General features: G+C 45.0%; 1 protein-coding gene and 1 long non-coding RNA gene across 2 annotated transcripts; both read right to left on the reverse strand.

The window, feature by feature from the left end:
• Positions 1–6,167: 6,167 nt before the first annotated feature.
• On the reverse strand, positions 6,168–6,653 carry LOC117593947. The gene is made up of 3 exons (XR_004575418.1): positions 6,613–6,653; positions 6,375–6,523; positions 6,168–6,260 (listed from the first exon to the last, which is right to left on the reverse strand). It is a non-coding gene; the product is annotated as an uncharacterized LOC117593947 (long non-coding RNA).
• On the reverse strand, positions 6,175–9,369 carry LOC117593974 (integumentary mucin C.1-like). Its single transcript, XM_034290790.1, has 8 exons — positions 9,233–9,369; positions 8,327–8,727; positions 8,067–8,131; positions 7,801–7,982; positions 6,787–7,001; positions 6,613–6,674; positions 6,375–6,523; positions 6,175–6,260 (listed from the first exon to the last, which is right to left on the reverse strand). The coding sequence occupies exons 1-8, from the start codon at positions 9,282–9,284 to the stop codon at positions 6,175–6,177; spliced, it is 1,212 nt and encodes a 403-aa protein (XP_034146681.1). The 5' UTR covers positions 9,285–9,369.
• Between the last annotated feature and the right edge of the window lie 7,542 nt (positions 9,370–16,911).

Consider the following 16,911-nt stretch of genomic DNA (forward strand, 5'->3'; position numbering starts at 1 on the left):
GATATTGCAGGTTTTCCCACTTACAAAACATGTAGAAGTCTGTAATTTCTATCATAGCTACTCTTGAACTGTGAGTGACGGAATCTGAAACAAAAATCCAGAACATACGGACTTTCAGCTCCTTCCAAAGATTTTCTATTGGGTTCAGGTCTGGAGACTGGCTAGGCCACTCCAGGACCTTGAGATGCTTCTTACAGAGCCACTCCTTAGTTGCCCTGGCTGTGTGTTTTGGGTCGTTGTCATGCTGGAAGACCCAGCCACGACCCATCTTCCATGCTCTTACTGAGGGAATGAGCTTATTGGCCAAGATCTCCTGATACATGGCCCCATCCATCCTACCCTCAATACAATGTGATATTCTGGATTTTTAAATTTTTATTTGGTCTCTCACAGTTGAAGTGTACCTATGATAAAAATGACACACCTTTACATGCATTGCAAGTAGGAAAACCTGCAAAATCGGCAGTGTATCAAATACTTGTTCTCCCCACTGTATACAGTATATTCATTTCAGTCAAAAATGTCAGCAAGTTTACTCTGTTGAAATTTAACTCTCTAACACAAACGTCGATTGCAGTAGGTGAATGTACAGTGATCTCCTAGCTGCAGCCATCTTGGCCCCAGAGGCAGAGCATCAACCACGCCTCTCAACTACTCATTGCTTAGTACCGCTAGTAATCATCAGAATCGAGTCAGTGCAGGTTACTAGCTACTTTCATTGCTCAAGCTTTCCTATCACATGCCTCGTTGTCGCCGTGAAAATGCAAATTCTGTGGACATTTTATTAGTAAAAAAATAAGGTATGTCAAACTCCTCAACTTGTCCCCTATCACAATAGAATGATCATATCCATTACTGACAAACTGCTATTGTTACATTTAGTAGCCTGCACTTGTAGCTACTACATAGCTAGAGAGCTAGCTTACACTATTAGCTCGCTAGGTAGTATTATTTTAAACTCACTGATTACATTTATTTGATACAGGAAAAAGATGAGTACAGATTAAACAATATACTGCTGCTACCCAAGGCCAAGGGATGATAATCAAGTTCTTGAAAAGGTTAGCTAGCTGCTCAGTTGGTTAAATTAAGACGGATGACATGGTGTTGTTACATAGACATTTGTAAAACATATCTCGACCTAGGTAGCCAAAAATCCCTGTCACCTACTCGGAAAATATAAAAACTTTTGTCAGACCATAACAGATGGATGACGACTAATGCACAAGGATAAGTATCTATTGAATTCTAGCGCCAAGAAAACTGTAACTCTAATTGTTACATGCCCAGACATCCCAACCTGAAAAAAGTCATTTCAGGGAGGTATCCCGAAGCCCCCCGCCCAATAAAAAGGAGGACAAGGATATTACTTCCATCCATCCATCTTCTCCCGCTTTATCCGGGGCCGGGTCGCGGGGGCAGCAGTCTAAGCAGGGATGCCCAGACTTCCCTCTCCCCAGACACTTCCTCTAGCTCTTCCGGGGGGACACCGAGGCGTTCCCAGGCCAGCCGGGAGACATAGTCCCTCCAGCGTGTCCTAGGTCTTCCCCGGGGTCTCTTCCCGGTGGGACGGGACCGGAACACCTTCCCAGGAAGGCGTTCCGGAGGCATCCGAAAAAGATGCCCAAGCCACCTCAGCTGACCCCTCTCGATGTGGAGGAGCAGCGGCTCTACTCTGAGCTCCTCCCGGGTGACCGAGCTTCTCACCCTATCTCTAAGGGATCGCCCGGCCACCCTGCGGAGAAAGCTCATTTCGGCCGCCTGTATCCGGGATCTTGTCCTTTCGGTCATGACCCAAAGCTCATGACCATAGGTGAGAGTAGGAACGTAGATTGACTGGTAAATCGAGAGCTTCGCCTTGCGGCTCAGCTCTTTCTTCACCACGACAGACCGATACATCGACTGCATTACTGCAGAAGCTGCACCGATCCGTCTGTCAATCTCCCGTTCCATCCTTCCCTCACTCGTGAACAAGACCCCTAGATACTTAAACTCCTCCACTTGAGGCAGGCACTCTCCACCAACCTGAAGTGGGCAAGCCACCCTTTTCCGACTGAGGACCATGGCCTCAGATTTGGAGGTACTGATTTTCATCCCCACCGCTTCACACTCGGCTGCAAACCGTCCCAGTGCATGCTGAAGGTCCTGGTTAAAAGGGGCCAACACGACAACATCATCTGCAAAGAGCAGAGACGAAATTGTGTGGTCCCCAAACCTGACACCCTCCGGCCCCTGGCTGCGCCTAGAAATTCTGTCCATAAAAATTACGAACAGAACCGGTGACAAAGGGCAGCCCTGCCGGAGTCCAACATGCACTGGGAACAAGTCTGACTTACTGCCGGCAATGCGGACCAAGCTCCTGCTTCGGTTGTACAGGGACCTGACAGCCCTTAGCAAAGGACCCAGGACCCCATATTCCCCAAGCACCCTCCACAAGATGCCGCGAGGGACACAGTCGAATGCTTTCTCCAAATCCACAAAACACATGTGGATTGGTTGGGCAAACTCCCATGAACCCTCCAACACCCCGTAGAGGGTATAGAGCTGGTCCAGTGTTCCACGGCCCGGACGAAAACCACACTGTTCCTCCTGAATCCGAGGTTCTACTATCGGCCGTATTCTCCTCTCCAGAACCCTGGCATAGACTTTCCCGGGGAGGCTGAGAAGTGTGATCCCCCTATAGTTGGAACACACCCTCCGGTCCGCCTTCTTAAAAAGAGGGACCACCACCCCGGTCTGCCATCCCAGAGGCACTGTCCCCGACCGCCACGCGATGTTGCACAGGCGTGTCAACCAAGACAGCCCCACAACATCCAGAGACTTGAGGTACTCAGGGCGGATCTCATCCACCCCCGGTGCCTTGCCACCGAGGAGTTTCTTGACCACCTCAGTGACTTCAGCCCGGGTGATGGACGAGTCCACCTCTGAGCCCTCATCCTCTGCTTCCTCAATGGAAGACGTGTCAGCGGGATTGAGGAGATCCTCGAAGTACTCCTTCCACCGCCCGACGACATCCTCAGTTGAGGTCAACAGCTGCCCACCTCTACTGTAAACAGCGTTGGTAGGGCACTGTTTCCCTCTCCTGAGGCGCCGGATGGTTTGCCAGAATCTCTTCGAGGCCAGCCGATAGTCCTTCTCCATGGCCTCACCGAACTCCTCCCAGGCCCGAGTTTTTGCCTCCACAACCACCCGGGCTGCAGCCCGCTTGGCCTGTCGGTACCCGTCAGCTGCCTCAGGAGTCCCACAAGCCAACCAGGCCTGATAGGACTCCTTCTTCAGCTTGACGGCATCCCTTACTTCCGGTGTCCACCACCGGGTTCGGGGATTGCCGCCTCGACAGGCACCGGAGACCTTACGGCCACAGCTCCGAGCGGCCGCTTCGACAATGGCGGTGGAGAACATGGTCCACTCGGACTCAATATCTCCAACCTCCCTCGGGATCCAGTCGAAACTCTGCCGGAGGTGGGAGTTAAAGATCTCTCTGACAGGAGACTCGGCCAGACGTTCCCAGCAGACCCTTACAGTACGCTTGGGCCTGCCGAGTCTGTCCAGCTTCCTCCCCCGCCATCGGATCCAACTCACCACCAGGTGGTGATCAGTTGACAGCTCCGCCCCTCTCTTCACCCGAGTGTCCAAGACATACGGCCGCAGGTCAGATGAGACGACAACAAAGTCGATCATCGACCTGCGGCCTAGGGTGTCCTGGTGCCACGTGCACTGATGGACACCCTTATGCTTGAACATGGTGTTCGTTATGGACAAACTGTGACTAGCACAGAAGTCCAATAACTGAACACCACTCGGGTTCAGATCAGGGGGGCCGTTCCTCCCAATCACGCCCCTCCAGGTGTCACTGTCGTTGCCCACGTGGGCGTTGAAGTCCCCCAGTAGAACAATAGAGTCCCCAGTCGGAGCACTTTCCAGCACCCCTCCCAGAGACTCCAAGAAGGTCGGGTACTCTGCACTGCCGTTCGGCCCGTAGGCACAAACAACAGTGAGAGACCTATCCCCGACCCGTAGGCGCAGGGAAACGACCCTCTCGTTCACCGGGGTAAACTCCAACACATGGCGGCAGAGCTGGGGAGCTATGAGCAAACCCACACCAGCCCGCCGCCTCTCACCATGGGCAACTCCAGAGTGGTGAAGAGTCCATCCTCTCTCAAGGAGTGTGGTTCCAGAGCCCAAGCCGTGTGTAGAGGTGATCCCGATTACCTCTAATCGGAACCTCTCAACCTCACGCACCAACTCAGGCTCCTTCCCCGCCAGCGAGGTGACCTGATATTACTTTTACAATCATTTAACCCACCATGGGCAATGGTGAAGTCGCTGTTGCAAACTGTACAGCGTGCAAGTCTAGCGTAAAATGTGTCTTGTATTTGCGTTTTTATGGCGCTCTTGTTTCTATACTGAACTGGAGTATTCAGTTCGGGACTCGAGAGGAGATAAAAGCCCGCCCACACTGACAATTGACTGGTTGATTTACCGAAACAGGCCAATTAGGATGCTCTCTGCATTACATGCGCTTCATGAGGCACACACGCAGACTAGCACACACCACACGCAAGGTCTCTCGCTCCCTATCCCTCTCTGCCGTGCGCGCGCTACACGGTTTGAAGCACAGTCTCTGTCTAGCATGCGCGCCCTTGATCACTCGTTCTAAATTCCGGTATATTTTAACTAATTTGCGGGCATCAGGGAGCCGCTATCAATATGCGGGAGACTCCCGGAACTTCCGGGAGACTTGGGATGTCTGCATGCCTTGTCCATCTGGATAAGTGTCTACGAACCTTTAGACTTGTGGTGCCACCTCTGATCTTGATTCTTCCCTGTTGTCTCTCTGTCTCTGTGATTCTTGTCTGTCTGTGATCATCTAGGTTCTTCCCTGTTGTCTGTCTCTGTGATTCTTGTCTGTCTGTGATCATCTTGGTTCTTCCCTGTTGTCTTTCTCTGTGATTCTCATCTGTCACTTTCTATCATATAGCATATGAATATGAATGCCTGGCACAGCTCGTTTTCCACCCTGCCTAAGGGTGAATTAACTAAAAGAAACGAGGGGGTGTGGTATATTGCCATTATACCTTGGCTAAAAGCTGTTCTTAGGCAGAATGTGATGGGGCCATAGTGAGACACCACCCTACCTGAGCTCCTCCACACTAATCCAGAATCAGAGCCACCAAGAATTACATGTCAAATTCCCTGTAGAAACAGTAAACAACAAGACTAATTCAGACAGCCTTCATTTCTGCAGTCATCCCACCCTTTTGCTTTCAACACATGAAATGTAAAAATCCTGCTTAGTGATGTGGGAAGAAGTTTTGTTAACTTGGAAAATGTCTTCATACACCTCTTCATTCTTTAATAGAAGATGCTACATTTGAGCTCACAGAATACAATACATGTAATGATGCAATATAAATAATACAGAGGTAATACATTATTACAATGATAATGTTAACAGTGGCCTACATATAGAGTATCACTTTCATAATATTTACAGTGGCCTACATGTACATTATTACTAAGAAAATATTAACAGTGACCTACATATACATTATTATTAAGATAATATTAACCGGTTCCTACTCATACATTATTACTAACAGTGGCTTACTCAAACATTGTTACTAAGAGCGGCCTACTCAAACATTATTACTAAGATAATATTGACCGTGGCTTACATACAATGATCTATTCGGATAAAATGTTTAGAGGCCTGAGACACATCTGAGACATCTCATCACACACACACACACAAATAAAATAACAAACTCATGAAGTAAAAACATGAATCATATATATTTCTCTATATTGCTCTCAAATAATGTATGTTTTATTAAAGCAGCCATGTGAAAAACCAATAATCTCAATTATATATTAACTAAAAAAATTGTTTTGTTCATTGCACGGAAGTAATATTTACTTCTGATGTAGTATATTCAACATATACTATTAGGTTGTAATTATAAAATAGTATCTAATTGTGTTCAACTCTCATATGCATCTAATTCCAGCTTATAACACATTCATCTGTGTTCTTTATTGTATTCTTTCATGGAATTAGGGTGGGAATGGGTGGGAAATTCTTCCCCCACGTACACTTTTGACCACCAACACTCTTTCATTCTGCTACTTTCCGGTGAGTGAGAGAGCTTTTTCAGGAGACTGCCTCTGAGATCACTGTTGTCTTGATAGGAGCATTGACAGAACCACCAGACAGGACGCTGTGAAGAGACTTGCCTTGCTGCCCACACCTGAGTTAGCTGCATAGATGAAAGTAGTGGAATACACAATGTCATAAAACATATTTATTCCACAAATAATAAAATGCTAATAGCATAGAATAATAAAATACAAATAGATAATTATGTGTTCACCTGTGCCATTGACTGTCACTGAGGTGGGGTCGATGTTGAAAGCTGTGATGTTTCGAGCTGCATTTATCAAAACGTTGCCAATCGCTGTGTTATTAGGGACCGAGGAGGAGAGGAATGCTAAATTCATAGTATTTATGATGGATCCAGAGCTGAAAACAAATGAGAGACACATGTTAAAGCCAGACAGAATACAAGATAGATTCAAATAAATGTGAAAATAATAATGCCAATTAACTACCTGAATTTTGTCACAGTCAAACTATTAAAAGAGATGAAAGCCAATCGATAAAAAGGTTCAAGCTGGAAGCAAAAGAAACAAATAGATGAAGTTTAGGCAAAACCTGCTGTTGACTATTTGACTATTTGTTAAGACACTGACTTTGTCCTCATCTCATCCTTTTAGGAGACATACCTGAGTTTTAATGAGTAATGCTCGGTTTTGAAAGGCCTGAGTTGATGAGTTTGATAGGTCAGAGGTGAAGGTCTCCCCTAAGGACCTGAATACCACAGGCACCATACTGAGTGGAACAGCTGTAGTGGTTGTAGTTTTAGTGGTTGTAGTTGCAGGGGTTGTAGATGTGATGGCGGAAGTAATGACAGGAGTAGCTGTTGTATTTGAGGTGAGTACTTTGAACACAGAAGATCAGAAAAGGGTTCTGCATTAATATATGTATATGTGTTTTATTGTAGAAAAGTAGGTTATTTAATTTTTATGAATATCACATCAAGTGCTTCTGCCTGCTGGTAAACTTTCTTTAACATTTCCTAAAACATCGTAAATCTGTACTTTTTGGGAGATTACATTTGGCTGCTGCTGAACTGTTCATAGTGAACATGTGCTGAAGTTAACTTTCAAGCTGACAGATGACAAAGTTTAGAGTTTTTTTTAATTTCCTTCCTTTTTTGAAATGTCCCAATTTCACAGGTTATTTGATGGAGAACATATTGTGAGTTATCGCAACAACCTGTGAACAATTAAGGCTAGCTACCTTGCTCAGGAAACTATAATATACACAGCAATCATGTAAAACGAAGGAGTTATCTCAGACTGGTCCTCTGCCTCTTCCTCATATGACCTAGTCCAATATCACACTACGGTTGGGGACTCCTTGTCTGACTTTCAAATAAAATACATGGGGGATACTGACCCACGTGAATAACCCCCCTCAGCGGACAGCCCAATAAAACAGAAATCAGTTTCGTTTTTTAAAATAAAGTGTAATATTGGAGTGCAAACTTGAAATTAAACACATTTAAACGCTATATCTATAATTTAACACTGTAGTGATTTGTGTCCATACATTGGCGTGAAACTAGTTTTTTAAGGCTACCGAAAATACTGTGACTTTGACTCAGCCCAATAAAGTAAAGGGTTGCGTCCTAATTGACCGTGTGTTCGCGCGTGCCTCCACATGAGTTAGCTCACCTGTAACTTTGATGGAGTCTGACACCACTGTGAGGTTGCCGATGGTACTGTTGGAACTGTTCAGAGCTGCCTTTAGCGTGTCCCCAATTTCAGCAAGTTGAGGTACCGGTTGTGCGGCGGTCTGGTTAAACACCAGCTTCACCTCAGCCTGCGTGTCTGCACTCCGGGAACGGGTAATAGGTCTGGAAAAAGATAGGAAAAGTCACAACCAGCACCACACCAAATGAATTAGGAACTGATTAGAAAAGAACGAGATAGAATATTACGTGAATGCGAGAACTATCGTCCTAATGAAGAAGCTTCCGTATTTTGTTTTGTAGATCACATCAAACTGTAAAAGTTGATAGAAACAGGCCATTATGTTAGTGATTTAAAAAAAACACAGTGACACAAACACATTTTCTATATACCTCAAGATTTACAGTAATAGCAGCTAACTGTTGTGCAGGAAAGAAACAGTCAAGTGCACTTAAATAATTAAGTGCACTTTTTTACAAAGAAAGAAATACACATTTGTAAGACTTACCGCTGCAATAACAGTTAATGCAAGGGTTTGGAACTCTGTACTCGCAGGGTTACTTAATTGTGGGACATAAAGTTGTTGTATGATGAAAACCACCACTGGAGCAGGTTGAATAGGCGCAGTTGTGGTGGTTGTCCTAGTAGTTGCTGTAGTTGATGTAGTTGTTGTAGTAGTTGCAGTTGTGGTTTTAGTAGTTGTTGGTGCGCTGGTTGTAGTGGTGGTTGGAGTTGTTCTGGTAGTTAGTGTGGCCAGTGTTGATGCTGCATTTGATGCTGTTGAGGGAGACCCAAATGTAGTGGTTGTGTTTCTGGGTCCAGTCGTAGGAACAGTGACAGGTTGTCCAGTTGTTCTAGTGGTGGTACCAGCCACAGTTAAAGGTTGAAAAATAGTTGCTGTAGGAGTACCTGAAATAAGAAGGAAACATGAATCTCTGTTATTATTTAAAATACTATATGTTGATGTTGACTTGGAGATGGAGACACAAGTCTTTAACAAGCTTGATGACAGTATACAGAATTGCAAATGCAATTCTTGTCAATGTTATTTATTAAAATTCTAATATTCAAGTCACTATTCTATTTAAAACAAAATTGTGCAACAATGGTATTTTGTGTAATGCAATGTAATGCAACATTTTATACTAAATTGCTGTCTAAAGTCTGGAAATCATGGGATCAAGAAAAACAAATTAAAGTGTCTGCAAAAGCATTATGGAGCGTGAGCATGTAAATTGTTGTTTTTCTTCCTGAAAAACCAAGATATTTTTAAGTCCCCTGCCAGTCTACAACAGTCCATGAAAATATATATATAAAAAACCTGTAAGATATTGGTTTTAATTAATGTTGTAAGCAATTACAGAATAACATTTTGTTTTTATCACAATACTATAGAATAATTGTTTTTTTTTACCTTGAAAGACTGTTGAAGCACCCAAGCTTGTTGAGGGAGAAGCTGTGATCATTGTTGTTGTATTGGCAGCTTTGGTTGTGTTGACAGAAGCTGTGGTCGTTGTTGTTGTATTGGCAGCTTTGGTTGTGTTGACAGAAGCTGTAGTCGTTGTTGTTGTATTGGCAGCTTTGGTTGTGTTGACAGAAGCTGTAGTTGTTGTTGTGTTGGCAGCTTTGGTTGTGTTGACAGAAGCTGTAGTTGTTGTTGTATTGGCGGCTTTGGTTGTGTTGACAGAAGCTGTTGTGATGTTGGACACAGCTGTAGATATTGTAAGAGAGGTTGTTTGTGGGTTGGTTGTAGTGGTGGTTGGAGATGTTCTGGTAGTTAGTGTGGCCAGGGTTGATGCTATATTTGATACTGTTGAGGGAGACAACAATGTAGTGGTGGTGTTTCTGGGTCCAGTCGTAGCAGCCGTGACGAGAACAGTATGAGGTTGTCCAGTTGTTGAAGTGGTAGTATCTGCCACAGGGGTGACTACAGCAGATGATGGAGGTAACGTAGTTGCTGCAAAAATATCTGAGATCAGAAGGAAATATCTCATGTCATTATATGTTGCATACAGATTGCACAATTGTAGTCTAAAAAGTTACAGGCTGGGTGCAGATATACAGAAATGTACAACTTCAGTTGTTTGACATTGAAAGACATTCCTTATAATTGTAAGATTTAAGTTGCTTGTATATAAAAAACGTAATCATACAATGGTGAGTTTGAGGTATTGCCATCATAACACTTAACACTAACCACTTGATTAATAACATTAGTACTGGAAGCACTGAATCTGTATCGGTTAATTTGTTGTGTTCTTTCCAGGACAATTGAGAGTAAAGCCCCCAAGCAGGCATTTATATTTAAAGATCTCATTGTAACTTTTTCCACCTTTAATGTGACCTATAACTTGAACATTTCAATTGAAAAACAAACTGAAATCTATGAGGAAAAAAAAACCTCACAATAACTGGTTGCACACTCTTAAACTAATATTTTGTTGAAGCACCTTTTGATTTTATTACAGCACTCAGTCTTTTTGGGTAGTTATTAGCATGGCACATCTTGATGTGGCAATATTTGCCCACTCTTCTTTGCAAAAGCGCTCCAAATCTGTCAGATTGCGAGGACATCTCCTGTGCACAGCCCTCTTCAGATCACCCCACAGATGTTCAGTTGGATTCAGGTCTGGGCTCTGGCTGGGCCATTCCAAAACGTTATTCTACTTCGGTGAAGCCATGCTTTTGTGAATTTGGATGTGTGCTTTGGGTCATGGTCGTGCTGAAAGGTGAACTTCTAAATTCAGCTTTCAAACGGACGCCTGAAGGTTTTGTGCCAAAATTGCCTGGTATTTGGAACTGTTCATAATTCCCTCCAACCTGATAAGGCCCCGGTTCCAGTTGAAGAAAAACAGCCCAAAGCATGATGCTGCCACCACCATGCTTCACTGTGGGTATAGTGTTCTTGATGTGCAGTGTTGTTTTTGCGCCAAACAAACCTTTTGGAATTATGGCCAGAAATTTCAATCTTGGTTTCATCAGACCATAACACATTTTCCCACATGTATTTGGGGGACTTGATGTTTGTTTTTGCAAACTTCAGCCGGCTTTGATGTTTTTCTTTGTAAGAACAGGCCATCTTGCCACCCATAGCCCAATCATATGAAGAATACTGGAGATTGTTGTCACATGTAGCACACAGCCAGTACTTGCCAGAAATTCCTGCAGTTCCTTTAATGTTGCTGTAGGCCTCTTGGAAGCCTCCCTAACCAGGGACGTCCCGTTCTTGGTAATGTCTCTGTTGTGCCATGTTTTCTCCACTTGATGACTGTCTTCACTGTGTTCCATGGTATATCTAATGCTTTGGAAATAATTTTGTACCCTCAAAGATTTCAGCCTGTTTTTCAATTGAATTGTTGACATTATAGGTTACATTAAAAGTGGAAAACGTTCTGACATGTTTTCTCGTTGTCTATTTTTTTACATCACAAAAACCTGCCATTTTAACAGGGGTGTGTTGAATTTCTATATACACTGTATGACCCTGAATGCTCAGTCTGATCAGGTGGGTATTTGGAGACATCACAAGGTTCAAGTATGGGATTATAATATCCTGCACTATGTAGTAGCTTCAGAAATAGAATAATAGAATAGAAAAAATGACATGCTTACCTGTGTTGTTCACAGTCATTGAGGTGGAGTCGATGTTGAACGCTGTGATGTTTTGTGCAGCTTTTATCAAAATGGTTCCAATCTCTGTATTATTAGGTACAGAGGAGGAGAGGAATGCTAAATCCATATGATTAATGATGGATCCAGAACTGGAAACAAATGAGAGGACAGGTTAAAACCAAACAAACACAAGATAGATTCAAATACATTTGAAAGTAATAATGCAAATAAATTACCTGAATTGTGTCACAGTTAAACTATAAAAAGAGACGAAAGCTGATTGATAAAAAGGTTCAAGCTGAAAAGCAAAAGAAACAAACAGATTAAGTTTAGCCAAAACCTGCTGTTGATTAGCTGACATTTTTACTACTTTCTATTCTTCATGTTAAGACACTGACTTAGTCCTTATCTCATCCTTTTAGGAGACTTACCTGAGTTTTAATGAGTAATGCTCGGTTTTGAAAGGCCTGGGTTGATATGTTTGATAAGTCAGAGGTGAAGATCTCCCCTAAGGACCTGAATACCACAGGCACCGTATTGAGTGGAATAGCTGTAGTTGCAGAGATTGTAGTTGCAGTGATTGCTGTTGCTGTGGTTGTACTTGCAGGGGTTGTAGTTGCAATGATTGTAGTTGCAGGGGTTGTAGTTGCAGGAGTTGTAGATGAAGGGGTTGTAGTTTCAGGGGTTGTAGATGCAGGGGTTGTAGGTTCAGGGGATGTAGCTGTTGTTCTGCTGGTAAGGGCCTCTGTAGTTATTGTGGAAGGAGCTGTAGTTGTGGTTATAGCAGCTGTATTTGTTGTAGATGCCTCTGTAGTTGTGGTTGGAGACACTGTAGTCGTTGGTGCAGCTGTAGTTGTGGTTTGTGTCTCAGTTGTTGTGGTTGTGGCAGCTGTAGTTGTTGTTGGAGTGGCAGCAGTTGTAGTTGGGGCAGCTGTAGTTGTGGTTGTAGCCTCTGTCGTTGTGCTTGTAGCCTCTGTCGTTGTTGTTGGAGACTCTGTAGTTGTTGTTGGAGCAGCTGAAGTTGTGCTTGGGGTCTCTGTTGTTGTTGTTGTTGGAGCCGATGTAGTTGTGGTTGGAGACTCTGTAGTCGTTGGTGCAACTGTAGTTGTGGTAGGTTCAGTTGTTCTTGTCGTTGTAGCCTCTGTCGTTGTTGTTGAAGACTCTGTAGTTGTTGTTGCAGCAGCTGTAGTTGTAGTTGGGGCAGCTGTAGTTGTGGTTGTAGCCTCTGTAGTCGTTGTTTGAAACTCTGTAGTGGTTTTTTCGACGGTTGTGGTTGTAGCCTCTGTCGTTGTTGTTGGAGAATCTGTAGTTGTTGTTGTAGCAGCTGTAGTGGTTGTTGGAGCAGCTGTAGTAGTAGTTGCGACAGCTGTAGTTGTGGTTGAAGCCTCTGTCGTTGTTGTTGGTGACTCTGTAGTTGTTGCAGCAGCTGTAGTTGTTGTTGGCGCAGCTGTATTTGTGGTTGTAGCCTCTTTAGTCGTTGTTGGAGACTCTGTAGTGGTTGTTGGAGCAACTGTAGTAGTGGTTGCCATAGCTGTGGTTGTGGTTGAAGCCTCTGTCGTTGTTGTTGGTGACTCTGTAGTTGTTGCAGCAGCTGCAGTTGTTGTTGGCGCAGCTGTATTTGTGGTTGTAGCCTCTTTAGTCGTTGTTGGAGACTCTGTAGTGGTTGTTGGAGCAACTGTAGTAGTGGTTGCCATAGCTGTGGTTGTGGTTGTAGCCTCTGTCGTTGTTATTGGAGACTCTGTCATTGTTGTTGTAGCAGCTGTAGTGGTTGTTGGAGCAGCTGTAGTATTGGTTGCGACAGCTGTAGTTGTGGTTGTAGCCTCTGTCGTTGTTGTTGGAGACTCTGTAGTTGTTGAAGCAGCTGTAGTTGTAGTTGGGGCAGCTGTAGTTGTGGTTGTAGCCTCTGTCGTTGTTGGAGACTCTGTTTTTGTTGTTGGAGCAACTGTAGTAGTGGTTGCGACAGCTGTAGTTGTGGTTGTAGCCTCTGTAGTCGTTGTTGGAGACTCTGTAGTGGTTGTTAGAGAAACTGTAGTAGTGGTTACGACAGCTGTAGATGTGGTTGTATCTTCTGTCGTTGTTAATGGAGACTCTGTAGTGGTTGTTGGAGCAGCTGTAGTAGTGGTTGTGACAGCTGTAGTTGTGGTTGTAGCCTCTGTCGTTGTTGTTGGAGACTCTGTAGTTGTTTCAGCAGCTGTAGTTGTAGTTGGGGCAGCTGTAGTTGTGGTTGTAGCCTCTGTAGTTGTTGTTGTAGCCTCTGTAGTGGTTGTTGGAGCAACTGTAGTAGTGGTTGCGACAGCTGTGTTTGTGGTTGTAGCATCTGTCATTGTTGTTGGAGACTCTGTAGTCATTGTTGTAGCCTCTGTAGTGGTTGTTGGAGCCTCTGTAGTGGTTGTTTGACCAGCTGTAGTAGTGGTTACGACAACTGTAGATGTGGTTGTATCTTCTGTCGTTGTTGATGGAGACTCTGTATTGGTTGTTGGAGCAGCTGTAGTAGTAGTTGAGACAGCTGTAGTTGTGGTTGTAGCCTCTGTCGTTTTTGGAGACTCTGTAGTTGTTGCAGCAGCTGTAGTTGTAGTCGGGGCAGCTGTTGTTGTGGTTGTAGCCTCTATAGTCGTTGTTGTAGCGTCTGTAGTGGTTGTTGGAGCAGCTGTAGTAGTAGTTTCGACAGCTGTGGTTGTGGTTGTAGCCTCTATAGTCGTTGTTGTTGGAGACTCTGTTGTTGTTGTTGCAGCAACTGTAGATGTAGTTGGGGCAGTTGTAGTTGTTGTTGTAGCCTCTGTACTGGTTGTTGGAGACTCTGTAGTGGTTGTTGGAGCAGCTGCAATAGTTGCGACAGCTGTAGTTGTGGTTGTAGCCTCTGTTGTTGTTGTTGTTGTTGTTGGAGACTCTGTTGTTGTTGCAGCAACTGTAGTTGTAGTTGGGGCAGCTATAGTTGTGGTTGTAGCCTCTGTAGTCGTTGTTGGAGACTCCGTTGTGGTTGTTGGAGCAGCTGTAGTAGTAGTTGCGACAGCTGTAGTTGTGGTTGTAGCCTCTGTCGTTGTTGTTGGAGACTCTGTAGTTGTTGGGGCAGCTGTTGTTGTAGTTGTGGGAGCTGTAGTTGTTGTTGTAGCCTCTGTAGTCGTTGTTGTAGCCTCTGCAGTGGTTGTTGGAGCAGCTGTAGTAGTAGTTGCGACAGCTGTAGTTGTGGTTGTAGCCTCTGTAGTCGTTGTTGTTGGAGACTCTGTTGTTGTTGTTGCAGCAGCTGTAGTTGTAGTTGGGGCAGCTGTAGTTGTGGTTGTAGCCTCTGTAGTCGTTGTTGGAGACTCCGTTGTGGTTGTTGGAGCAGCTGCAGTAGTAGTTGCGACAACTGTAGTTGTGGTTGTAGCCTCTGTCGTTGTTGTTGGAGACTCTGTAGTTGTTGCAGCAGCTGTTGTTGTAGTTGGGGGAGCTGTAGTTGTTGTTGTAGCCTCTGTAGTCGTTGTTGGAGACTCCGTTGTGGTTGTTGGAGCAGCTGTAGTAGTAGTTGCGGCAGCTGTAGTTGTGGTTGTAGCCTCTGTCGTTGTTGTTGGAGACTCTGTAGTTGTTGCGGCAGCTGTTGTTGTAGTTGGGGGAGCTGTAGTTGTTGTTGTAGCCTCTGTAGTCGTTGTTGTAGCCTCTGCAGTGGTTGTTGGAGCAGCTGTAGTAGTAGTTGCGACAGCTGTAGTTGTGGTTGTAGCCTCTGTAGTCGTTGTTGTTGGAGACTCTGTTGTTGTTGTTGCAGCAGCTGTAGTTGTAGTTGGGGCAGCTGTAGTTGTGGTTGTAGCCTCTGTAGTCGTTGTTGGAGACTCCGTTGTGGTTATTGGAGCAGCTGTAGTAGTAGTTGCGACAGCTGTAGTTGTGGTTGTAGCCCCTGTAGTCGTTGTTGTTGGAGACTCTGTTGTTGTTGTTGCAGCAACTGTAGTTGTAGTTGGGGGAGCTGTAGTTGTTGTTGTAGCCTCTGTAGTCGTTGTTGGAGACTCCGTTGTGGTTGTTGGAGCAGCTGTAGTAGTAGTTGCGGCAGCTGTAGTTGTGGTTGTAGCCTCTGTCGTTGTTGTTGGAGACTCTGTAGTTGTTGCGGCAGCTGTTGTTGTAGTTGTGGGAGCTGTAGTTGTTGTTGTAGCCTCTGTAGTCGTTGTTGTAGCCTCTGCAGTGGTTGTTGGAGCAGCTGTAGTAGTAGTTGCGACAGCTGTAGTTGTGGTTGTAGCCTCTGTAGTCGTTGTTGTTGGAGACTCTGTTGTTGTTGTTGCAGCAGCTGTAGTTGTAGTTGGGGCAGCTGTAGTTGTGGTTATAGCCTCTGTAGTCGTTGTTGGAGACTCCGTTGTGGTTGTTGCAGCAGCTGTGGTTGTGGTTGTAGCCCCTGTAGTCGTTGTTGTTGGAGACTCTGTTGTTGTTGTTGCAGCAACTGTAGTTGTAGTTGGGGGAGATGTAGTTGTTGTTGTAGCCTCTGTAGTGGTTGTTGTAGCCTCTGCAGTGATTGTTGGAGCAGCTGTAGTAGTAGTTGCGACAGCTGTAGTTGTGGTTGTAGCCTCTGTAGTCGTTGTTGTTGGAGACTCTGTTGTTGTTGTTGCAGCAGCTGTAGTTGTAGTTGGGGTAGCTGTAGTTGTGGTTGTAGCCTCTGTAGTCGTTGTTGGAGACTCCGTTGTGGTTGTTGGAGCAGTTGCAGTAGTTGTTGCGACAGCTGTAGTTGTGGTTGTAGCCTCTGTCGTTGTTGTTGGAGACTCTGTAGTTGTTGCAGCAGCTGTTGTTGTAGTTGGGGCAGCTATAGTTGTGGTTGTAGCCTCTGTAGTGGTTGTTGTAGCCTCTGTAGTGCTTGTTGGAGCAGCTGTAGTAGTAGTTGCGACAGATGTAGTTGTGGTTGTAGCCTCTGTAGTCGTTGTTGTTGGAGACTCTGTTGTTGTTGTTGCAGCAACTGTAGTTGTAGTTGGGGGAGCTGTAGTTGTTGTTGTAGCCTCTGTAGTCGTTGTTGTAGCCTCTGCAGTGGTTGTTGGAGCAGCTGTATTAGTAGTTGCGACAGCTGTAGTTGTGGTTGTAGCCTCTGTAGTCGTTGTTGTTGGAGACTCTGTAGTTGTTGCAGCAGCTGTTGTTGTAGTTGGGGGAGCTGTAGTTGTTGTTGTAGCCTTTGTAGTCGTTGTTGGAGACTCCGTTGTGGTTGTTGGAGCAGCTGTAGTAGTAGTTGCGGCAGCTGTAGTTGTGGTAGTTGCCTCTGTCGTTGTTGTTGGAGACTCTGTAGTTGTTGCGGCAGCTGTTGTTGTAGTTGGGGGAGCTGTAGTTGTTGTTGTAGCCTCTGTAGTCGTTGTTGTAGCCTCTGCAGTGGTTGTTGGAGCAGCTGTAGTAGTAGTTGCGACAGCTGTAGTTGAAGTTGTAGCCTCTGTAGTCGTTGTTGTTGGAGACTCTGTTGTTGTTGTTGCAGCAGCTGTAGTTGTAGTTGGGGCAGCTGTAGTTGTGGTTGTAGCCTCTGCAGTCGTTGTTGGAGACTCCGTTGTG

This window comes from Esox lucius, chromosome 24 (genome assembly GCF_011004845.1).
Source record: "Esox lucius isolate fEsoLuc1 chromosome 24, fEsoLuc1.pri, whole genome shotgun sequence".
NCBI classification, from domain to species: Eukaryota; Metazoa; Chordata; class Actinopteri; order Esociformes; family Esocidae; genus Esox; species Esox lucius.

Coding starts and splice junctions, on each gene's coding strand:
- LOC117593974 (XM_034290790.1), bottom strand. CDS start 9,284: ATGATCACAGCTTCTCCCTCAACAAGCTTGGGTGCTTCAACAGTCTTT. Junction 8,728..9,232: donor TGCTTCAACAGTCTTTCAAG/GTAAAAAAAAAC, acceptor TTCTTATTTCAG/GTACTCCTACAGCAACTATT. Junction 8,132..8,326: donor CATTAACTGTTATTGCAGCG/GTAAGTCTTACA, acceptor CAACTTTTACAG/TTTGATGTGATCTACAAAAC.